Raw genomic sequence first — 26428 nt, 5'->3', positions numbered from 1 at the left:
TGGCGTGCATCCGTGCGTCGCTGCGGGCCGGTCCCAGGTCGACGGGCACGTGCACCTTCCGCTGACCACTGGCGACAACATCGATGTACTGTGGAGACCTCCGCCCCACGTGTTGAGCAATTCGGCGGTACGCCCACCCTGCCTCCCGCATGACCACTATACGCCCTTGCTCAAAGTCCGTCAACTGCACATATGGTTCACGTCCACGCTGTCGCGGCATGCTACCAGAGTTAAAGACTGCGATGGAGCTCCGTATGCCACGGCAAACTGGCTGACACTGACGGCGGCGGTGCACAAATGCTGCGCAGCTAGCGCCATTCGACGGCCAACACAGCGGTTCCTGGTGTGTCCGCTGTGCCGTGTGTGTGATCATTGCTGTTACAGCCCTCTCGCAGTGTCCGGAGCAAGTATGGTGGGTCTGACACACCGGTGTCAATGTGTTCTTTTTTCCATTTCCAGGAGTATAATTGAACATTATGAATTACCTTGAAGGTAATGGTCTGTTGACATGCAGTCAGCACAGATTCAGGAAATGTTGTTCTCGTGAAACACAACTAGCTCACTATATGCATGAGTAATGAGTGCTATTGACAGGGATCTCAAATTGATGCCATATTTCTAGATACCTTGAAGATTTTTGACACCATTTCTCTCAAGAGATTTCTGATCAACTTGCATGCCTATGCAGTGTCATCTCATTTGTGTGACTGGACTCATGGTTTCCTATCAGAAACGTTACTCTGTGTAGTAATTGATGGAAAGTTGTTGAGTAAAATGGAGGTGATATGTGACATTCCTCAAGACAGTGTTACAGGGACTCTGCTGTTTCTAATTTACATAAATGATTTAGGAGACAACCTGAGCAGCCTTATTAGATTGTTTGCAGATGATACTGTCATTTACCATGTAGTAAAATCTAGTAAGATCAAGACTAGTTGCTAAATGACTTACACACAATGTCTGTATTGTGCAAAAAGTGGCAATTGTCTCACCATAAGGAAAAGTGTGAGGTCATCACATGAATACAACACAGAATTCATTACATTTAGGTTACACCATAAATCACAAATCAGAAGACTGTCAATTTGACTAAATGTCTAGGACAACTTCAACTGGAAATATTACCTAAATAATGTCGTGGGAAATGCAAACTATAGACTATGTTTTATTGCCAGAAGATTGAACAGGTCTGTTAAAGAGAGTGCCTAGTCTATGCGTGTCCATTTCGTGCTAGGGGATTACTGTGGTGTGTGGGACCCTTAACAGATAGTACTGACAGAGCACATCAAAAAAGTTCAAAGTATGGTAGCTCATTGTTTTATTGTAAAACAGGTGAGAAAGAAACATGGATATGATAAGTGAGTTAGGATGGCAGTCATCAAAACAGAGACTTTTCCATTGCGACAAGATCTTTTCACGAGAATTTTAATCACCATCTGTCTCATATGAATCTGCAAATACCTACAGAAGGAGAAATGACCATCATAATAAAATAAGAGAAATCAGAACTCATACAGAAAAATTTCAGTGTTCATTTTTCCTGTGCACTCTTAGAGAAATAGTCTGAATGTGGTTCAAAGAACCCTCTGCTAATGGAATTGAAGAGTAGTCGTGTAGATGTAGATATGGAAAATAGTTAACTTAGTGGCTTCTGTCTCTCCAAAGTCTGCAATTATTCTTTAGGCAAGAGTAGCTGAACCTAAATGTTTTAGAAGGTCTACTGCATAGTTTTCCCTTCTAAGTTTTCATCAATATGCACTCCTAACAACGTTTCTACCCTGTTTGTTATTTCTTGTTGGTTTAATAGGTTGACAGGAGACTGGGTATTTTTGACAGTACAAAACTGGATTAGCTGTGTTTATCTGTAAGTTTAAAGCTTGCCTATTTGTGGAAAACCAATTAGTAACTTTCATAAAACAACATATTTATTATTTCCTCTGTTGATGCTTGTTTGCTCAGCTTCATAACAATGCCTGTATTATCTGCAAAAAGGACTATTTCTGCTTCATGATTCGAATAAACTATCATATCATTAACATAAAGCAAGAAAAGCAGTCTATTAATGATAAAACAACTTCTCTAACAGAATTTTATGGCTGATGAAATCAAATGCCTTCAGTGTATCACAAAGGTCCCACCTGGTGCATTTTATCATTTAAAGATTTTTGTTATTTTCTCAGTAAATGTATAAATAACTGTCTCAGTAAAGTGAACCTTTCGAAATTCAAATTGTGGTTGGCTAAGTATCCTGTTACTTACACAGGCAGGTGACAATCCTCAAGTACATTACCTACTCAAAAATTTTAGAAAATGATGCAAGCATTAGTTCTTATAGAAAAGTGTAACAGTGGTTATTTTAATCTGTCTGTACAACACCATGATATATAGGAGCATAAATTTTTAATGTCTTATTTGAGATATTATTCACCCCAAATGATCTTTTACTTTTTAGAGTCATGATGATCTTAATTATTCCAGATAAGTATGTGAAATTAATTTTTATTTCGTTAAATGTCCTCTCTATCATGGCTTTGGGGTAATTTTTCACCTTCTCTTCTGAACTAAGTTTTTCTTGTTGATTTTTAAAAAGTGATTTATTAGAAGTATTTGTTAAAAATAAACTGCCTTTTACAGTGCACCCATCACCTTTAACAGGAATAACACTATTTTATATGGTTTCTTTTTCTGTTTATTTTAACAATATTCAATACAGATTAGATTTTGTTGTCTGGTCTGTCTACTTCAGACAAGATTGACAAACTGTTGGGATTTTTTAATGAATTTTCTTCATATATTATGGTAGTGTTTATAACATAAAAGTAATCCTGGATCATTACTTGTTCTGTCTAGTGCCTCATACATGTAATTATCCATGATTTGTGTCATGACTTCCCAGTTTCACATTTAATTATCTTTTTAGGAAAATTGGTTTTAAAAATGGGTATGAACTCATTAAGTAAGAGGTTGATTTTAGAGCCAACAATAGGCTTATTGTAAACTTCATCCTAGTTTAGAATTTTTAGCTTTCTTTAAAAATCTTCAGTTGTTTTGTCATTTATCGGTGTTACTGTTTTCTTAAAGTGTTTGTGAGCTACAAATAGAGCAATGTTATGTAATATGACTACACTCTGATTAAAATTACATTTTGATTGACATGTGGCTCTTACAAAACATGCCACGTGCTCATTTGATCAATAGTTGCACATGTACCAAAAAACCGACTGTCGTCAGTGCCTTTGTAAGTAGTGAGGACCACTACTGCTGTAGTGAAGACGATGCATTAAAATACCATAAACACACTTTATAGGCAGATAACAGCAATAAGATGAGTGTTCACTCAAACAGATGAAGCAAAGTAACAAATATATAAATAAGTGGCAAAAATTGGAAGGAATCAACTCAACTGAATTTGTGATAACACATTATACTACTAATGGATGCATGCCAGTTATATCTGATTCTTCTCTGTCACCATCTATGTAGTCACTAGATCTGTTGTCAGTTTAATGAAATAACATGTCTCTCAGTGTCATTTTCCAGTACACTTCTTGCTCCCACACATTTATTGGTACTTCCTTCATGTGTTTTACAACATTATGACACTCTGACAAGGAAGTTTGGTTTACTGATTCCTTTGTTGGTCTTTCCACTTCTGTTAACATACAGTTTTTGTTGTTCCTTGCCATGTAACTCTTCAGTCCATATGAGTTCAATGTAATTCAAGTGGCCCACCCATAATTTTTTGTGTTTGCTAACATACAGAAGTAAATGTGATGTATTCTGAGACACGAGATCCAGTAACTCATTCTTTCTACAGTCACCTCCTTCTTATGCTCATTTTTTTGAAAAGTGGGTCGTTAAAGCCTGCTTAAGTGTCCCCATTCATTTCTTCATGGTAACCAGCAGTTTTCTAAACAACATACAGAGTGAGACTAGAGTTTCTCCTGGCATATACAGTGTTCACGAAACTTAGACAGAAATTAAACAAAAGCCTCTGTCTCTAGATATAAGGCTACTTGCTAGTTTACTTTCACCTGCTTCCTTAATAACACTATCCCAATAGCTGGAATGCCAGAATCTCCATGTTGTTATATTCTGTAGGATGACCGGTGCCAAGACAGTGTTCTGCAACAGCAGATTTGCTCAGCTGTTGTACAAGCATCTGCAGCACATGTGCTCAGTCCACTGGTCCTCCATAGCTCTGATAGTCTTGACTAATATATGCTATGTGATCAAAAATATCTGGATACCCCCAAAACGTAAGTTTTCCATATTAGGTGCATTGAGGTGCCACCTACTGCCTGGTAATCCATATCAGCAGCCTCAGTAGACATTAGACATCGTGAGAGAGCAAAATGTGGCGCTCTGCGGAACTTATGGATGTCAAACGTGGTCAGGCGATTGGGTGTAACTTGTGTCAGACATCTGTACATGATATTTTCACACTCCTAGACATCCCTAGGTCCTCTGTTTCCGATGTGATATGGAAGTGGAGACGTGAAGCGACATGTATAGCACAAAAGCGTACAGGCTAGCCTCTTCTGTTGACTGACAGAAACTGCCGACAGTTAAAGAGGGTAGTAATCTGTAATAAGCTGACATCTATTCAGTCCATCACACAGGAATTCCAAATTGCATCCGGATCCACTGCAAGTACTATGACAGTTAGGAGGCAGGTGAGAAAACTTGGATTTAATGGTCAAGCAGCTGCTCATAAGCCACACATCACACCGGTAAATGCCAAAAGACGCCTCGCCTGGTGTAAGGAGCGTAACCATTGGATGATTGACCAGTGCAAACGCGTTATGTGGAGTGACAAACATGGTACACAATGTAGCGATCTGATGGCAGGGTGTGGGTATGGCGAATGCCCGGTGCACGTCATCTGCCAGCATGTGTAGTTCCAACAGCAAAATTTGGAGGCAGTGGTGTAATGATGTGGTCATGTTTTCATGGAGGGGGCTTGCGCCGATTGTTGTTTTGCATGGCACTATGACACCACAGGCCTGCACTGATGTTTTAAGCACCTTCTTGCTTCCCACTGTTGAAGAGCCATTCAGGGATGGCGAAAGCATGTTTCAACACGATTGAGCACCTGTTCATAATGCACTGCCTGTGGTGGAGTGATTACACGACAGTCACATCCCTGTAATGGACTGGCCTGCGCAGTCCTGGCCTGAATCCTGTAGAACACCTTTGGGATGTTTTGGAACACTGGCTTGGTGTCAGGCCTCACCGACTGACATTGATACCTCTCCTCAGTGCTGCACTCCGTGCAGAATGGGCTGCCATTCCCCAAGAAACCTTACAGCACCTGATTGAATATGCCTGCAATAGAGGAAGCTGCCATCAAGCCTAAGGGTGGGCCAACACCATATTGCATTCTAGCTGTACCAATGGAGTACAGTGTGAGCATCATATTAAAAACTCATGAGATTTCGTACATCAGTTACAGAGAATGTATTTGAATGAATCAGATACTCTACTAAATTTTGATGTGGTCTCTCTCTTCACTCGCTTTCCTCTGTCAGATTTTTTACAGTTAACTGAGGTTAGGTTTGGTGTTGAATTAACAAACCTAAATTGACATGTGTTGGCTTCCACTTAATAGGAAAGATGGAGCTGCGATGCAAAGCCTGTTGTCACTTTTCTTTGCCAATTTGCTAATGGAAGACTTTGGGGACCATGGCTTAGAGTAAGCGGCTTTGAAACTTGTATGATTTTTATGAAATGTAGATAATATTTTTGTTGTTTGGCCTCATTGCAGTGCAAATTTGAATGCGGTTTTAGAACACATGAATTCAGTTCACCCAAATATTTGTTGCATGATTGAGATAGTAAAGTAGGGTTGCCTTTCATTCCTTGATGTTTTGGGCAGGAGGGAGGTTGATGTTACATTGGGAGATGCTGTTTATAGGAAGCCTACTCATACTGTCTTGTACCTACATGCTGACAGTTGTCGCCTTCCAAATCAGTGTGAAGTGCTACTTTTTACCTTATTCACAGGGCCCATGTCATTTTGGAACCTGAGCATTTGTTGCCTTTCATCAGAATGATTATGGGGAGAAACAGATCAGACATGGGTTGCACTACTGACCAGCCATGAACCAGATGAGTAATAATAATGTCAAGGTGTCAAGACTACGGCCTTTCTTGCCTTGAGCAGACAGCGCATTTCCAATGGTATTGATCACGTTTTCTGAAAATATGATGTGAACTATGTTTTCCAACCACCATCTAAGATCAGGGTCCTTTCAGGTTCCATAAAGGATGGTCTTGGTTTGGATAAGGTGGGTGTCTATCATACTGCTTGCATTTGTGGCATGTCATACACTATGTGATCATAAGTATCAAGACACCTGGCTGAAAATGACTTTTTGCAGGAGGCTGTTAGTCTTTCTCTCCACACTTTTTGTGGGGTCAGGACTGATCCTGCGATATGCTGAATTATACAGTAAAAACTGCATCTTTTGAACGTAGTCCTGATTTTTCGAAACAACTGTTGCATTGCTCTTGTGCAGGGGCAAAATAACAGTGTCTGGATCAACTCTAAGTGAATGTAAAGCAATCCTCTCAGGTACAGTTGTATTATTCCTCGGTGGACGTGCCCAAGTCAATACACAATGTCCCTCCCTCTTTACCTGCTCTGCTGTCTCAGGAAGTAGTTTAAAAACAACCTACTCAACAGAACTAATTAAATCAACCACAGGCAAACACTTTGGTCGCAGAGGAAAATTTAAAGCTTTCCATAGCACAGATAAAGCTGCATAATCAAAATTGTTCTCCATGAGATTTATTACAGAATGGCAAAGTATAATATTAGATTCTGTACCATGGAAACATTCAAACCTTATTGAATGCTGGACAGTTACAGAATGAAATTCCCAATCAAATTGTGACCATGAAGCACCATTCAGCCAGTCCCGAGAGAAAGTCAAAATTTTTAGGCAACATTAACACTTTCCAATCCAGTTCTTATACTCACTGCAATCCCCCCCCCCCCCCCCCCCCAACTCTTATTTCTTTCATGCAGTTAAGGATGTAAGGTGTTACAGGTAATTATGCTGTTGTTTTTATAAATAAAATCCAATATGTGGTCACTTGAGAACTTTCTTTTCTTTTACACTAGTTTTTGAAATTATGTTATTAGTTTTTTTTCTATAAAAGTCTGCTGGATGAATTCCTGACTTCCTCTTGCATGTTTCACAGTGAAAAATTGTCTGTCTTCTTCCTTCTTTCTCCTTGCAATTGTGCTAAACCATGTAATTCTTTGTTAATTTTTTCACTTTGCATTATAAAATGCATCTTCCCATTTGGCCTCTCCTTGGTGTCAGATGATCATGCTCTTTATCTTTTCTTTGAATTTGAGTTTCTCAGCTGATCGAGTAGCTGTCTAATTAGATTTCCTCTGTAGAAAAGATGCATCTGCAGTTGTTCTCCACATTTGTTTTTGTCTATTGAATAAAGAATATAACTGTTCACTACAGGTACTTCAGTCAGCCAGAAGAATATTTTTTCCGCAACTTGTATGCTCATCTTGTAAAGATCAGCCCTGTCTACACATCCTATAAACTCCATGTGTTCCAAAATAACAGTGGGTTTCAAGAACAGCGTAGGCTCTTTCTTCCTATAACCAGTGATCAGTTGGGTTTGAGGAGGAAAGAATGTACTCAGAATAGTCAGTAACCTCTTGTCATGGGGTGAAAAACACATAATTTTCCTCTCACTTTTATAGGCACGTAACTCATATTTAGCAAGTTTTGTCTTCTTCAAAATTCATGGAAAAATTCTTCATAGAAAGCATAATTGTACCTGTTACATCACATTTCCCACCATGAACCATGGACCTTGCCGTTGGTGGGGAGGCTTGCGTGCCTCAGCGATACAGATAGCCGTACCATAGGTACAACCACAATGGAGAGGTATCTGTTGAGAGGCCTGACGAACGTGTGGTTCCTGAAGAGGAGCAGCAGCCTTTTCAGTAGTTGAAAGGGCAACAGTCTGGATGATTGACTGATCTGGCCTTGTAACAATAACCAAAACGACCTTGCTGTGCTGGTACTGCAAACGGCTGAAAGAAAGGGGAAAATACAGCCGTAATTTTTCCCGAGGACATGCAGCTTTATTGTATGATTAAATGATGATGGCGTCCTCTTGGGTAAAATATTTCGGAGGTAAAATAGTCTCCCATTCGGATCTCCGGGCGGGGACTACTCAAGAGGATGTCGTTATCAGGAGGAAAAAAACTGGCGTTCTACAGATCGGAGCGTGGAATGTCAGATCACTTAATGGGGCAGGTAGGTTAGAAAATTTATAAAGGGAAATGGATAGGTTAAAGTTAGATATAGTGGGAATTAGTAAAGTTCGGTGGCAGGAGGAACACGACTTCTGGTCAGATGACTAAAGGGTTATAAACACAAAATAAAATAGGGTAATGCAGGAGTAGATTTAATAATGAATAGTAAAATAGGAATGTGGGTAAGCTACTACAAACAGCATAGTGAACGCATTATTGTGGCCAAGATAGATACGAAGCCCACACCTACTACAGTAGTACAAGTTTATATGCCAACTAGCTCTGCAGATTACGAAGAACTTGAAGAAATGTATGATGAAATAAAAGAAATTATTCAGATAGTGAAGGGAGATGAAAATTAAATAGTCGTGGGTGACTGGAATTCGAGTGTAGGAAAAGGGAGAGAAGGAAACGTAGTAGGTGGATATGGATTGGGGCTAAGAAATGAAAGAGGAAGCCGCCTGGTAGAATTTTGCACAGAGCACAACTTAATCATAGCTAACACTTGGTTTAAGAATCATGAAAGAAGGTTGTATACATGGAAGAACCCTGGAGATACTAAAAGGTATCAGATAGATTATATAATGGTAAGACAGAGATTTAGGAACCAGGTTTTAAATTGTAAGACATTTTCAGGGGCAGATGTGGACTCTGATCACAATCTGTTGGTTATGACCTGTAGATTAAAACTGAAGAAACTGCAAAACAGTGGGAATTTAAGGAGATGGGACCTGGATAAACTGAAAGGACCAGAGGTTGTACAGAGTTTCAGGCGGTGCATAAGGGAACAATTGACAGGAATGGGAATGGGGGGAAGAAATACGGTAGAAGAAGAATGGGTAGCTTTGAGGGATAAAGTAGTGAAGGCAGCAGATAATCAAGTAGGTATAAAGACGAGGGCTAGTAGAAGTCCTTGGGTAACAGAACAAATATTGAATTTAATTGATGAAAGGAGAAAATGTAAAAATGCAATAAATGAAGCAGGCAAAAAGGTATACAAACGTCTTAAAATTGAGATCGACAGGAAGTGCAAAATGGCTAAGCAGGGATGGCTAGAGGACAAATGTAAGGATGTAGAGGCTTATCTCACGAGGGGTAAGATAGATACTGCCTACAGGAAAATTAAAGAGACCTTTGGAGAAAAGAGGACCACTTGTATGAATATTAAGAGCTCAGATGGAAACCCAGTTCTAAGCAAAGAAGGGAAAGCAGAAAGGTGGAAGGAGTATATAGAGGGTCTATACGAGCGCAATGTACTTGAGGACAATATTATGGAAATGGAAGAGGATGTAGATGAAGATGAAATGGGAGATACGATACTGCGTGAAGAGTTTGACAGAGCACTGAAAGACCTGAGTCGAAACAAGGCCCCCGGACTAGACAACATTCCATTGGAACTACTGACGGCCTTGGGAGAGCCAGTCCTGACAAAACTCTATCATCTGATGAGCATGATGTATGAGACAGGCGAAATACCCTCAGACTTCAAGAAGAATATAATTATTCCAATCCCAAAGAAAGCAGGTGTTGACAGATTGGAAAATTACCAAACAATCAGTTTAATAAGCCACAGCTGCAGAATACTAACACGAATTCTTTACAGATGAATGGAAAAACTAGTAGAAGCCGACCTTGGGTTAAGATCAGTTTGGATTCCTTAGAAATACTGGAACACATGAGGCAATACTGACCTTATGACTTATCTTAGAAGAAAGATTAAGGAAAGGCAAACCTACGTTTCTAGCATTTGTAGACATAGAGAAAGCTTTTGACAATGTTGACTGGAATACTCTCTTTCAAATTCTGAAGGTGTCAGGGGTAAAATACAGGGAGCGAAATGCTATTTGCAATTTGTACAGAAACCAGATGGCCGTTATAAGAGCCGAGGGGCATGAAAGGGGAGCAGTGGTTGGAAAGGCAGTCAGACAGGGTTGTAGCCTCTCCCCGATGTTATTCAATCTGTATAATGAGCAAGCAGTAAAGGAAACAAAAGAAAAAGTTGGAGTAGGTATTAAAATCCATGGAGAAGAAATAAAAACTTTGAGGTTCGCTGATGACAGTGTAATTCTGTCAGAGACAGCAAAGGACCTGGAAGAGCAGTTGAATGGAATGGACAGTGTTTTGATAGAAGGATATGAGATGAACATCAACAAAAGCAAAAGGAGGATAATGGAATGTGATCGAATTAAGTCAGGTGATGCTGAGGGAATTAGATTAGGAAATGAGACGCTTAAAATAGTAAATGAGTTTTGCTATTTGGGGAGCAAAATAACTGATGATGGTCGAAGTAGAGAGGATATAAAATGTAGACTGGCAATGGCAAGGAAAGCGTTTCTGAAGAAGAGAAATTTGTTAACATCGAGTATATATTTATATGTCAGGAAGTATTTGTATGGAGTGTAGCCATGTATGGAAGTGAAACATGGACGATACGTGGACGGTAAATAGTTTGGACAAGAAGAGAATAGAAGCTTTCAAAATGTTGTACTACAGAAGAATGCTGAAGATTAGATGGGTAGATCACATAACTAATGAGGAATTATTGAATAGGATTGGTGAGAAGCAAAGTTTGTGGCACAACTTGACCAGAAGAAGGGATCAGTTGGTAGGACATGTTCTAAGGCATCAAGGGATCACCAATTTAGTATTGGAGGGCAGCGTGTAGGGTAAAAATCGTAGAGGGAGACCAAGAGATGAATACACTAAGCAGATTCAGAAGGATATAGGTTACAGTAGGTACTGGGATGGGAGATGAAGAACCTTGCACAGGATAGAGTATCATGGAGAGCTGCATCAAACCAGTCTCAGGACTGAAGACCACAACAAACATGACATTTCATTTTGTGCATTTCCTGAGCAAGTTGAGGTCTTGTGTAGAACTTGTCAGTCGCAATTGCTGTGCCAAATTAGCCACTATTTGGATTGCAAAAGGTATGAACTAGACTTTCTGTAGTTGTCGTTCCATAATATGGAATGTAAAAGAAAACGTAACTATTTTCAGAACCACACAGACAGAAAACTCATAAGCCCCATTTTGTAGGCTTCTTCACATTGTAGAACTTGAATTGAATTATTCCTTTGAATCCTGCTGTCGTCTCATCTGTAGCCTTATTTCTTTTTGGTACATAAAGTTCTTTACATTTACTCTCAGTATACTTGTTAACATTCGAAGAAACATCCTTAGATAATGGAGTTCATTCTAGCAAGTTTTTTGCAAAACAGCTGGCTAATTCTGCCTTTAGATTCAAGGCCATGTTCAATACTACTCCAAGAAAAGCCTTCAGTTCTTGTAATGAAACCTGCCTCCGCAAGTCCCACATTGCATGTTTTGTAAGTGGAGTGACTTTCTGCATCTTTTCTTTATCATACAGATTGTAGCATTCACAAATTCACTAGTAAGATTATCAGTGAAGAGGAGTTGGAAATTTTCACGTTTGAATTTTGGTTGAACACCATGATGAATGGTGAAACCATGTTGCATGCCAGACAAAGGAAACTTTGTAGGATCTTGGTTGCCATCAAGATAATCTTTCCAGGTATTTGCTACAGGTTGTCCCTCTTCATCAATTTCCACTCCATCAGTAGATTTTGATTCACAAGAACATATATCACTGTATATTGCAGAAGTTTGTTCCCACTCACTTTCATCACTAAATTCTCCATTGTTCTCAGTGTCTTTGAGAAGCCATCTGGAAATATCACCATCATTTCCACATTTTCTAGTAGTCTCTACAACCAAGAAACATATGAATGCAACATGCTTTGTGTTGCCAGATCTTTGTCCTAAGTGCTGTATTCACCTAACAAATTCCAGCATAAGCGGGCTGAAACCAAAATAATGGAAATGTGTCAGACGTCATCTGACATTGGAGCTGTAGTGGAAAATCGTAATGTTGGGCATAGTCAGACAGTGGATCAGAAAGGGTTAAACAAAGCCGAAAAAATTTCTTGGAAACGAATTCCACGTGGTTCACTTGAATTATTGTACTGGATGAAATTTTGACCAACAAGGGTGTTAAAAATACTTCCTTCTCTGTACATCTACAAATTTTTTATTTTTGTCTATAAAAATCAAAACTCACTTGACAATTTTCATTTCAACCACATTTACAGTACTCATCACAGACACAGTTTCAAACTCCCCTCTCATAATTTAAAAGTTTATGCTCAAACACAATTGTACATAGAATAAAAATTTTACAATAAATTAAATAACACAAATATGGGATTTGACCCACTAAAAAGATTGTTCTTTAATACACTAGTGGAAAAATGTTATTATTCAATTGAAGAATTCATGCAGGACAGTTTGGCAGTTTGAGGGGGGGGGGGGGGGGGGGGGGGGGAAGCGATAAAGATTATGTGTTGTATAATAAATTGTTAATATGTTGTATAAATTGTACTGCAAGCTGCGAAATGACCATAAGTGTTATATATGTACTTGTTAAATTGTTCATTTGTAAAAATGCAGAAATGCCTGCTGAAATATAATTAATAATTTTTTTGAGTGATTTGACATGTCTCCAGTACAAAAATCTTTGATTTGTAACTGTACGTTATGAGACAAATAAACTACATTCTACATTCATTCATTCTACACATAAAGTGACGGCATATGACACTGTTGATGGTTATCTGTCTGCCTGATACTGATGTTAACCTCAGTGGCCCCTTGGTGCTATTTGAGAGGAATGGGTTCTGTGCTACTATCAGGCATCTCCCACACTCTTCTTCTGTCATAGTACAACAAGAACATGTCTCTGCTCTGTAAATGAACTCATTACAGTCATCTGTATTCAACAGATACACTTAACTCCCACACTCTGTAAGGAATAGGACTATTTTGTGTGGATGACAAAAACTCTAGACCATTGAACCTCAACCTTGAGGTCTCCTGGCCAACAGTACCTTTATGAGAGCTGATTAACAATGTGATCTGATTAACAAACACTGAGGCTGAATTTTTTTTCACTAGTGTTTATTATTCCATTTCAGTGTTTATATGATCATTTTTCAAAGCGCTCCCCTCTTACTTGAATGCACTTTTTATAGCATCTCTCGCAGTCATCAAACACGTAGTGCATGCCATTTTTTGTCAGGTCCTTGAGGATTGCCTCATTTTTCTCGAGCACTGCTTCAGAGTTCCCAAACCAATTGCCCCATAGCTTTGTCTTTAATGGTGTGAATAAAAAAAAGAACCCACCGGATGTTAGATTAAGGCTATAAGTTGGATGCAGGACACAGGTAATGTTGAACTGAGCCAGAAACTGCATGACTTGATTTGTGTTGTGCGGCCACACATTGTCTTGATGAAGTTGCCACCAATTCAAGACAGTTCTCGTCATTTCCCTGCAGTGCACTTCTTCAGTTTAGCCAATACTGACATGTAGTATGCTGCTGTAACAGCTGTGTGAGAGGAACTGTTTGCTGGTAAATCATTCCGTAACAGTAAAAAATGTGATCACCATCACTTTCTCTGTAGGTGAAATAACATCCATCTTTTCTGGCGTTGGGAGAATCTGGTGATTTACACACTGTGCTGGCTCATTTTTCTTCAGGATCATAATGATGCAACCACAACTCATCACGTATGGTAATCGATTCTAGAAATGTATCCCCTCAATCAGCAAAGATATGAAACACCTCATGTCTTCATTCGCACAGCCTTTTGTTTTGGAGTCAACAGAAGTGGCACCCAAAGGGCAGAGACATGGTAAATACAGAGATGATTGGCATAATAGTAAAGACACTGTGGTAATAAATTCCCAACATTTCACTGATCCTCACAGACAATCACAGCAGTTGTGTTGATGTTGACTTCAGTCATGACAGGAGCCAAAACATCAGGCCCAGCTTTCTTAACACAGACCAGTCTGCCTTCTTTGAAGCCCGTAGAGCACCTAAACACTGTTGCACAAGGTAGCCCATTTTCACTGTACACTTGCTGCAGCTTTTTGTAAGTTTCAGTGGCTGTATGGTTTAAATGAGCAAAGAATTATATTATGATCTACTGCTCCTCTCACATCATCTCCATTTTTTGGTATGCGAAATGCAAAGAGTGTCTACAAAAACCAACATACTGATACAAAAATCGTTTATCAGCGTTATACTTAAAAACCTGTTCTTTTCAGATATTCACGGTACACAGGAAACTATCATGAACATACAGGAAAAAAATAAGTCTCTGACCACATTGATCAGCCTTCATAACTCGTATTCTTTTTTATATTTACATTATTAATGAGTGTCATATTACATTATAGTTACAAGAAAATAATCATTACTGACCGAGTTCGCCATAACAATAAACGTACTTCATGTTGTCCACTTTATCATTCTAAAAGTCAAGCCTGGTGGTCAACCAGTAAAGAGAACTGAATGGCTTTGCGATTGAATCCCAGTTGGCCCATGGAATATTTATATTTGACTTTAATTTAGCTGTTATTGCTTAATGATGTAAAGATTAACTAGGAATGACACTAAGTGTGTTTACCACATTGACCTCATGGCCCTCATTCTTAGGTAGGGAGTGGGTTAGAGAAATACAAGTCACTGAAATGGATATTCCAACTGAAAGACTTGCACCAGACTGTAGAGTCACACAGAGTTATTATTAATATAATTTTAATTAAGTATTTCCACAATAGAATTCATTGAAATTTTGTAATGTTTCATCATTTTGCAAGAATAGAAATGTAGACGATAATGTAGCATTATCAGTCAGTTTGACATACTTGTTTCAGATTCTTGGGAGGTCCAAGTTCTTCTTATTCATTACAGATGTGATACATCAAATTCATCAAAACTATCTGAGTGAGAATGTTTCCAGCGTAGAGATGGATGACGAAGACAGTGACTGGCTACATGTATCACAGGTTGGTATCATCATGTCCTCTATTTTGGTATTAAACGGACTACAGAGCAAGAAATACTGTAGTTGGAAAGAGAAAAGTTGTCATCATTCCTTACTTACTGTTTTCCTTCTTTAAGCCCAAGTTTGTTCGCTTTTCTATTTTTCCTTTCTCATTAGAATATGAACTATTGCCTGTTGGATTCTGCTTCAGGTTCTTCATGCAACATTTGTTTAATGATTTTCCTGACATTTCACCAGCGTGAGTGGCTGGCATCATCAAAGTTTCACCCTCCACAGTTGATCATGGATTGGAATCGGACTTGTGTGTGAGAGCTTTTGCTGCTGGGGTTCTTTCCTTATTACCTGAAATCGTTTCTCCACAATGAAAACATCCATGGCCAACCACATGCAATGCCCTCTCCTCTACAGCTTTTTCTCCACATGTCTCAAGCTGCAATACTGTCCATATTTGGTGATCTAGGCAGAGATGGATCATCCAGTTATCCCAAAATAGACTTCTTCACATGTACATAGTATGCAGTTAATTTCCAACATTGCAAGTGGGGTTCCTTTCGGCATTTTTCCACTCAAAAACACTGTTTGACCTTCTAGGCTGACTTGTAAATACTCTTTATGCCGTGTTTGTGCAATATACAGCTAATTTTGTCTATCACCATTGGAATATATGGCAGGAAATCAGTAGCCAGCATTTCTTCTTCCAGTCTATAACTTCGTGTGTTAGGTTACATGGCACTCCTTAAGCAACTGGTGGAGTACACATCATTCCTCCTCAGAATGCTTCCAGCTCTTGCACCTCACGTTTGGGGTGCTGCTACTCACATATTGTACATCTTGTTCACATTACAACCATATTAATAATTCATCTTTTGTGGTTCGAGTGACGATTGGTCAGTATTTGCAGGAGTCAGTCCGTATGTGTTTGTTTTTGGTATGCATTGTGTTTCACGTTCAAACCATTCCTTGTAATGGCACATCTAAAAGGGTAGCTATTGGTAGCTTGGTGTGGAGACTGTTCAGATGTCTCAAAAAGTCACTGCGTTGCTCACCATGGCTCCACACAAAGAAAATGTCATTGACATGCCTGAACCACACCACGTTTTACCAGGTGCCATGTTCTGTCTTCTGAAATGCACTATGAAGAAACTGGCAGCCACTGAACTATGTGGACTGCATATGGTGACACCATTCAGTTGTTCATTAAAACTGCCATGCCACACAAAGCTTCTCATGGTAAGACAAGCATGTAAAAGCTGGGTCATGTTATGTGGGAAAATGGATTCCATATGCTGCAGAGAGTTATTGAGTGGCACTTTGGTAAACAAACATCATAGCTGTCCATGGTGTTTATTTGGTCAAAATTTTAGTTTTTTAATCTTCTCAATGAACTGTCCTGAGCCCTTTATGTTTGTACTTATGTTTCCCCTGTGTGGCTGAGGCAGAGAAGCTGTCAGATGGTTTACCATTTTATTAGTTAGTGAACCAGGAGTACTTTCAGTCAGTCTTAGCGATACATCATCTTTATGGGGTTTTGGTAACTCATATAGCGGAGGTGATAGGGCTTTGGTATTGTGCAGGTTCCTCCGTACGTCAGCCAAGAGAGAAGAGGCTTTGATTGACTGCTTTGCATTCTTTATGGTCCACTGTGGTGGATTTAGGTTTAACTTACAGTATCTTGTCATATTTGCTGCTCACACTCTTGAGTCTTCATTACAATGGTCACATTTCCCTTGTTGTAACATAAATAGGAACCTACACAACATCGAACCTGTACCACCTAAAAACCCATAAAGATGTACCATTAAGACCATTGCAATGTTCTTGATTCACAGGCATATAAACTGGTGAAACACTTGGCTGCTCTGCTTCAGCTGCACATGCGAAAGACTAGCTCAAACATAAAGGGCTCATGATATTTCATTGAGAAATGGAAGAAACTAAAACTGAACCAAATGACATCCTGGTCAGCTCTGATGTCGTTTCAAGGTTACCAAAGCACCACTTCATGACTCCTGCAGCACATGGGTTCCATTTTCCTAAATGACATGACCAGGCCCTTTCATGCACGTCTTACCACACGCTACTTTATGCATAATGATGATTTCTATGAACATTAGGAAGGTGATGCATGCATAGTCCATTTCATCCAGTGGTTGCCCACTTCTTCGTGTGTATTTCAAAAGGCATATAGTAAAACTAAGGTGTGGTACAGGTTTGAAATGACACCTTCCTTTGAGGAGCCATGGTGATAACTGGATTGGTGACTTCCTGAGACATCTGAACAGTCTCCGTGCCAACACAAAATTTACTATGGCAGTAGATAAGGAGCAAGGGCTACCATTTCTTGGTGTGCTGGTTCTGAGAGGAATTGTTCGAACTTGAAACAAAGTACATATTAAAACCCAACCCATATCCACTGATGCCTGCAAAAACTGATAAAACATCATCTGAGCCAGAAAAGAGAAATGATTAATATGTTGTTAATGTATAAAGGATCAATATGTGAGCTACAGTGCCCTGGGCATGAGCTGCAACACTTGCAATGTGTTTCAAGGAGGAATGATGGATATTCCACCAGATGCATAAAAAGTGACATGAAACCCAATGAACGGTAAAGTTACAGACACGAAGAAGAAATGTTGGGTACTGCTTTTCTGCCATTCATTCCCATGTTGATGAACAAAATTAGCTGCATATAGCACAAACACAGTATGAAGACTATTTACAGACCAGCCAAGAAGATCAAAGAGTGTCTTAGAATGGCAAATTACATAAGGGACCCAGTTGCAGTGTTGGAAATAAACCACATACTGTGTGCATGTGAAGCAGTCTATGTTGGGAGGATTGGATGAACCATCAGTACATAAATGGTATTACAGATTGAGACAGATGGAGAAATCAGCTGTGGCAGAGCCCAAATTGTGAGAGACTGACCACATAATAAAATTTGCTGGCATGGAAAAACCATTAGAGATTTATTATAATGGCTGTATACAAACAAACATATTGTCAAATACTTCTTTATTTCTAGTCACTTGACAGTTTTGTTGATGTATACTTTTTTCACTTTACAAAATGGCATTTGATATGTCTCTTGTCTGTTTGTAATTTATTTTCAGTGTAGGAAAACATAAGACTGCTACTTACCATAAAGATTACATGTTTAAGTTGCAGACAGGCACAATTAAAAGACCCACATAAGCTTTTGGCCACACACTTTATTAGAAAGAAACACACACCATTCATTCACACAAGCAAGCACACCTCACACACACGACTGTCAACTACAGCAGCTCAGACCAGAATGCATGTTTATTCACGCACTTAAACGCAACTTGCACACAAGTCTGCAGTCTCGGAGAGCTGAAACTACACAGCTCTCTGAGACTGCAGATGTGTGTGCAAGTTCTACATCTATCTACATCCATACTCCGCAAGTGTGGCGGAAGGTACCTTGAGTACCTCTATCAGTTCTCCCTTCTATTCCTGTCTCGTATTGTTCATGGAAAGAAGGATTGTCGGTATGCTTATGTGTGTGCTCTAATCTCTCTGATTTTATCCTCATGGTCTCTTCGCGAGATATACGTAGGAAGGAGCAATATACTGCTTGACTCTTTGGTGAAGATATGTTCTCAAAACTTTAACAAAAGCCCGTACTGAGCTACTGAGCGTCTCTCCTGCATAGTCTTCCACTGGAGTTTATCATCTCCATAACGCTTTCGCGATTACTAAATGATCCTGTAATGAAGCGCGCTGCTCTCCGTTGGACCTTCTCTATCTCTTCTATCCACCCTATCTGGTACGGATCCCACACAGCCGAGCAGTATTCAAGCAGTGGGTGAACAAGCGTACTGTAACCTACTCCCTTTGTTTTCGGATTGCATTTCCTTAGGATTCTTCCAATGAATCAGTCTGGCATCTGTTTTACCAATGATCAACTTCATATGATCATTCCATTTTAAATCACTCCTAATGTGTACTCCCAGATAATTTATGGAATTAACTGCTTCCAGTTGCTGACCTGCTATTTTGTAGCTAAATGATAAGGGATCTATCTTCCTATGTATTTGCAGCACATTACACTTGTCTACATTGAGATTCAATTGCCATTCCCTGCACCATGCGTCAATTCGCTGCAGATCCTCCTGCATTTCAGTACAATTTTCCATTGTTACAACCTCTCGATACACCACAGCATCATCTGCAAAAAGCCTTAGTGAACTTTCGATGTCATCCACAAGGTCATTTACGTATATTGTGAATAGCAATGGTGCTACGACACTCCCCAGCGGCACACCTGAAATCACTTTACTTCGGAAGACTTCTCTCCATTGAGAATGACATGCTGCGTTCTCTTTTCTAGGAACTCTTCAATCCAATCACACAATTGGTCTGATACTCCATATGCTCTTACGACTGTGGGGAACTGTAGTGAACGCCTTGCGGAAGTCAAGAAACACGGCATCTAGCTGTGAACCCGTGTCTATGGACCTCTGAGTCTCGTGGACGAATAACGCAATCTGGGTTTTTCGAAACCCATGCTGATACCTACAGAGTAGATTTCTAGTCTCCAGAAAAGTCATTATACTCTTAACATAATACGTGTTCCAAAATTCTGCAACTGATCGATGTTAGAGATATAGGTCTATAGTTCTGCACATCTGTTGGACGCCCCTTCTTGAAAACGGGGATGACCTGTGCCATTTTCCAATCCTTTGGAACGCTACGCTCTTTTGGAGACGTACAATACACTGCTGCAAGAAGGGGAGCAAGTTCCTTCATTTACTCTGTAAAATCGAACTGGTATCCCATCAGGTCCAGCGGCCTTTCCTCTTTTGAGCGATTTTAATTGTTTGTCTACACCTCTGTCGTCTATTTCGACATCTACCATTTTGTCATCTGTGTGACAATCTAGAGAAGAAACTACAGTGCAGTCTTCCTCTGTGAAACAGCTTTGGAAAAAGACGTTTAGTATTTCGGCCTTTAGTCTGTCATCCTCTATTTCAGTACCATTTTGGTCACAGAGTGTCTGGACATTTATTTTTGATCCACCTACCGCTTTGACATAAGACCAAAATTTCTTAGGATTTTCTGCCATGTCAGTACATAGAACTTTACTCTTGAATTCATTGAACGCCTCTCGCATAGCCTTCCTCACACTTCATTTCACTTTGCGTAATTTTTGTTTGTCTGAAAGGCTTTGGATATGTTTATGTTTTGCTGTGAAGTTCCCTTTGCTTCCGTAGCAGTTTTCTAACTCAGTTGTTGTACCACGGTGGCTCTTTTCCATCTCTTACGATCTTGCTTGGCACATACTCATCTAACGCATATTGTACGATGCTTCTGAACTTTTGTCCACTGATCCTCAACACTATCTGTACTTGAGACAAAACTTTTGTGTTGAGCTGTCAGGTACACTGTAATCTGCTTTTTGTCACTTTTGCTAAACAGAAAAATCTTCCTACCTTTTTTAATATTTCTATTTACGGCTGTAATCATTGATGCAGTAACCGCTTTATGGTCACTGATGCCCCCATTCTGCGTTAACTATTTCAAATAGTTCGGGTCTGTTTGTCACCAGAAGGTCTAATATGTTATCGCTATGAGTTGGTTCTCTGTTTAACTGCTCAAGGTAGTTTTCAGATAAAGAACTTAAAATTTCACTGGATTCTTTGTCCCGGCCACCCATTACGAACATTTGAGTCTCCCAGTCTATATCAGGCAAATTAAAATCTCCACCCAGAACTATAACATGGTGGGGAAATCTACTCGAAATATTTTCCAAATTATCCTTCAGGTGCTCAGCCACGACAGCTGCTGAGCCAGGGGGCCTATAGAGACATCCAATTACCATGTCTGAGCCTGCTTTAACCGTGACCTTCACCCAAATTATTTCACATTTCGAATCTCCGTCAATTTCCTTCGATACTATTGCACTTCTTATCACTATAAACACGCCTCCCCTTCACCGTCCAGCCTGTCTCTGCAATATACAGTCCAATCTGAGTTTAGAATTTCATTACTGTTTACGTCTGGTTTCAGCCAACTTTCTGTCCCTAGTACTATATGGGCATTGTGACCGTTTATTAATGAGAGCAGTTCTGGGACCTTTCTATAGATGCTCCTGCAGTTTACTATTAGCACATTAATATTGTTATTCCCTGTTGCGTTTTGCCTACTACTAGCTTGCCGCACCTCAGTAGGCGTCTTGTCGAGCCTAGGGAGGAAATTCTCTAACCTAAAAAAACCCCATGTGCACTCCACACATACTCCGCTGCCCTTGTAGCCGCTTCCGGCGTGTAGTGCACGCCTGACCTATTCAGGAGGACCCTACATTTCTCCACCCGATAGTGGAGGTCGAGAAATTTGCACCCCATATCTCTGCAGAATCGTCTGAGCGTCTGGTTTAAGCCTTCTACTCGGCTCCAAACCAGAGGACCGCGATCGGTTCTGCGAACGATACTACAAATAGTTAGCTCAGATTCCACCCCATGCGTGAGGCTTTCCGCCTTCACCAATTCTGCCAACCACCTGTATGAACTGAGGATGACCTCTAAACCCAGATGCAGGAGTCATTGGTGCCGACACGAGCAACAATTTGCAGTCGGGTGCACCCAGTGCTCTCTATCGCCGCCGGCAGGGCCTCCTCCGCATCTCGGATGAAACCCCCTGGCAAGCAGAATGAATGCCCTATATTGTCTAGAGTGTTTTATAAATAGTTTCATTTGCAGCAGGTACACCAACAGTCTTTACTGGTTACTCAAGGACTGTCAATAATCATTTTTTTGTTTTTGTTTTTTGAGCTTTTCCATGTGTCAGTGTATCTTGCACCAATCTTTTTCTGCTAGGTTGTTATCTTTCCCATTTTGTGTAATAACACTATGTGAAAGCAAGACCAGTGGTATTTCCTGACCTGTAATGTGTATTCTAGACACACCTCCATAGCCAGTGTTGGCTGCTTAGTGGCACTTGACCTGGAGGAAAGATTGTCTGAAACTCAGTGTCAGTATTTAACTAGCAAGGTGGTGATGTAAAGTTTGTACCAATATCCTGCATTAAATTCCAAACGTCTCTAAATGTCTCATCCAGTGAGGGCATGTGACAATGTTGATGGTGATCCATCAATCAGATGGGGACTTTAAGGTCAGTGGCCCTTTTAATACCATTCAAGAGGATTAGGCTGTATGCTGGCACAGAGTTTCACCCTCTCCCTTCTCTTCATCTGTAAAAACACAGATGCAATGTTGTAATATACAAGATCTCAACACAGTCACCTACATGTCACAGATACACGCCTGATGCTTTATAACAAGTCAAAGGAAGGAAAAGCCGAAACACCTCCACTAGGGCCTTGTCCAGAGCAGCAGTGCAAGATTTGTGCATCAGCTCCCCTACACTCACTCCATGATTATGGCATTACTTTGATTTCTGAATGTGTATCCTGTATCAGCTGAATTTCCTCACCTTGTTACTTTGACTTGGAATTTCAATTATCATAATACACCGTGAATTTTCATTATAGCCTTTTCTGTCTTTCACAGAACCCAAACTGTGCAATGATAATGGCAGCAGAACCACTGGAAGCAGTAATGTGTTCCATATAGTCTAAGCTGATCTTGCATTTTAATATTATCCATCATTTGAAAATTGTAACAGTCCCTTTCTTAGCTGCTAAAACACACCTATGCCACTATCCATTCTTTTATAATGCAGTTTATTTCTTTAACCTATTGTACAACTGTCACTACAGAAACCATTAATTAGTAGGCCTAGATCACCTCTCTGCAATTCTATATCAATGAATTTATTATGCTGTTTAAGTACCTTCGAAAGCAATCAATTTTTGAAAATATAACTGGAGAAATAAAAAAGCAAACAACTACCCGCCATGGCAGGAGAACACACACATGTAAAGGTTATGAAAATCTGCAAGCTTTTGGAGGAAGTGACTCCTTCTTTTGGCAGAAGGGATAAAGGTGAAGGAAGAGGGAGGTGAAGAAAATGGAGAGGTGATGTTTAAAAAATGGGGAAGTTTGAGAAAGTCACCCAGAACCCTTTGGTCTGGGGAGACTTCCCAGACAAGATGAGACTACATCAGACAAGATTTAAACACCTGAGAGCTTAGAGGTGGAAGATAGGGTAATGAGCAAGACAGAGATTACCAGTACTGACAAAACATCATGCAAAAGTTAATAAGAGCATCAAAGCTAAGTGCATTGTATGTAGCAGAGGCAGGAAGAGGGGAGCAGGTATAGAATACTAAAAGGGAGTGAAGAAAGGAATAGTTACTGAGGAGAAATGCTGAGACCAAAGAAATTTAAGGCAATTAAGGTCAGGTGGGTGGTGAGAACCAAGGACATGTTGTAATGCCAATTTCTCACAACCGGGATTCTGAGAAGCTAGTGGCTGGGGGAAGAATCCAGAAAGCACATGCGGTGAAACAGGCTCTGAGGTCATGCCATAGACCATACCCTACAATAAGATATTGTGTGTTGCTGATATACATCTGCTGTCTGTGTCCATTCATCCTGACTGATATCTTGTTACGCATGAGTTCTTCTGCGACCACTTGGTAAGTAGCGTTTTTATCTGTCCAGTTACATTATGTTTAAGTATCTTGTGATTCACGTAATTAAAACACTCACTTCACAGTACATTCTTCTCTTCTTAATGGCCTACACTGTGGACAACAAAATACATTATCAACTGAACTGAGATTTGTATAATAACAATACAAGACACAATTAAAAATTTTCATTACAGCATGATTTATCTTTTTGAAAATCCAACAGATCCTTGCATTTATCTTAGTAACCATAGGCGTCTCCCACATTGCATTTAGTACACTTAAAATCACTCACCAGATTCAGAGGTGAATTCAATAATTACTCCTCCGATAATATTACCAGACTGGAAAAGATGTATTACAAAATATGGATACAATAGTATTTTGCTCTATGAATTAAGCACTGTTTTAGTAAACACTTATTTTGCTCTAGGAATTAAGCACTATTTTAATAAATACTATAATTAACAAAAATTTTTCCTAGTTTTTTCTAAATTTGTTTACTCTTTATGGCATTTTTGAAAAGAGTTTTCTGCAGCTCTTTGTATTTTTTTGTTTGGATTACATTTTTCTAAAGGAGATAGTCTAGTACACTGCCATTAGTACACCTGTAAGACGGCGTTGATGTTGATCGGACGGTGGCATATGCCACCTGTGAGATAGTAGATATATTGATAATGGTTTCAAAGTCATCTGCCAACAAATAGCAGTGTGGCATAGCTACCAGAGTGCCACCTGTGTCTATCCTTTATTAGTTAATGCTCACAGCCAGAAGGCTCAGTGTGGTGCAAACATGTGAGGCAAGCAGGCAACTGTGCCGTGGAGATGCACTCTTGCTTCCTACAGACAACTGAGCGAGTTTGAAAGGGGTCAGATTGTCGCATTTCAAGTGCTGAGATGGTCCTTTCAGAGAATTTCCACCTAAGTTGGACATGGCTGTATCAGTTGTGCAATGATGCTGGTATCAGTGGTCACAGGAACATTCTAACACCTACTGATGATATTCTGGACATCCACGAAGCACAGACATCTCTCAGATTCATCAAATTGTAAGGGCAGCAGTGACAGATCGTACAGCTACCACAGCACTGATAGGAGAGCTTGTGAGCCCAGACGTGGCAAAATGAACTGTTGCGAAATGATTATTAGCAGTGGGACTATGGACAGACCTCTAGAGCACCTTACTGTCTTGCCACGTCACTGATGTGCATGGCGCAACTGGTGCCATTGAGTATCACTTGGAATGGTGCACCGTGGTCTTCAGCGATGAAAGCTGACCCCTGCCTGCACACAAGTGAAGGTCATTTGCATGTACGACATAGACCTGTTGAGCGCTATAGGGGTACAGTGGATTCGTCCGAGACACGTGGCTTGACCCCAGACCTTATGGTCTGGGATGTGATAAGCTACAACTCTCATTCCCTGCGGTCCTCCAGCCTCGGACAGTTTCTTGTTGTGTGCCTTCATATGATTTTAGCAGGGTGATTTCTCAGCACATTTTATTGCTGTGGCATGCCAATTGGTCTACACTTACTGAAAACGAGTTTCGGGCCTCGAAACCGCTCCACGTGGCTCAGACGACCTCTTTACGCCCTTCTCAGCGGGAGGAGGTCGTTTCGGCCCGGTTACGGATTGGACACTGCCAGTTCAGCCACCGCCATCTGCCGACGGCTCCACCGGCGCCGTTCTGCCCGTGTGGGCAATTGCTGACGATAACGTCACATTTTAATGTCCTGTCCGAAGTTTAATACATTGCGCATTGATCTTGGCCTGCTGTGTGCTCTGGATGCAATTTTAGCTGATGACCCAGGAGCAGCTGCTCGCATTCTTCATTTCATCCACTTGACAAACCTGTCCAAGGACATTTGATTATGCTGTTTTCTTTTAATCCCTTGCCTGTTAATGTGCCTTTTATAGTGTTGTCCTATTTTGTTGCTATTTTAGCATTGTGCCTTGCAGTGCATTCATAATTTAGTCTGGGTGCTAATGACCACTAGCTGTGCACCATAAAAATAAATAAATAAATAAATAAATAAATAAAAAACAACCTCCATTCACCTTTGGTATTTCTGGAGCAGATGCTAACCAGTGCTTGCTATGTCCAAACCTGTTCTTTTGCCGTTCTTGCAGCAGGAAGGTGATGTGTTGTTGCAACAGGGTAATGCTGCCCTACACACTGCCCATGAAACTCAACATTCTCTGTAGGATGTGCAGCATCTTGCCTGGCCAGCACAATGTCTGGACTTATCTCCAATTGAGAATGTGTGTGATATGATGGGACGAGAAGTGACTGGTGCAACTTGTCAACCAACAATTCTTATAGAATTACATGACCAGATCGAGCAGCCGTGGCATAATATATCCCAAGACAATATTCGTCATCTGTACGACTGACTGGGTGCCAGAGTCAGCACCTACATTGCCACCCATGGAGACTACACCGTGCACTAATATGGAACCTCAGAACCTCTTGTGCTACAGATCTGTAAGTGTAATCATTTCATGTACTCCATATGCACTATTGAAACAACAAATCTTGAGTGGATTGGAAACCTCTAAAGTGGTGTACTATTTTTTTTCCAACAATGTAACTTCTTCCTATGCCCTCACAGCAAGAACTATTAATCAGTGAGCACCTTTCAGCTTGACAGTCTGTAATAAGTTTTGTACAGGTCATAGACACTGCCATTCAGTC

The 26428-nt window shown here is 40.2% G+C and overlaps 1 protein-coding gene across 6 annotated transcripts in view; it reads left to right on the top strand.

Moving 5' to 3' along the window:
• Nucleotides 1–26428, top strand: part of LOC126291636 (uncharacterized) — a 163767-nt gene that overhangs the window by 40369 nt on the left and 96970 nt on the right. For 5 of the 6 annotated variants that reach the window (XM_049985200.1, XM_049985201.1, XM_049985204.1 and 2 more), the window contains one exon: nucleotides 15040–15171. The exons of the other annotated variant lie outside the window; for it this stretch is intronic. In XM_049985200.1, coding sequence (XP_049841157.1) covers nucleotides 15040–15171 — 132 coding nt within the window. The remainder of the gene's footprint in view (nucleotides 1–15039; nucleotides 15172–26428) is intronic. 6 annotated transcript variants of the gene reach the window in all.

The sequence above is a fragment of the Schistocerca gregaria genome, chromosome 9 (assembly GCF_023897955.1).
Source record: "Schistocerca gregaria isolate iqSchGreg1 chromosome 9, iqSchGreg1.2, whole genome shotgun sequence".
Lineage (NCBI taxonomy): Eukaryota > Metazoa > Arthropoda > Insecta > Orthoptera > Acrididae > Schistocerca > Schistocerca gregaria.
This window is presented reverse-complemented; position numbering and strand designations above follow the sequence as displayed.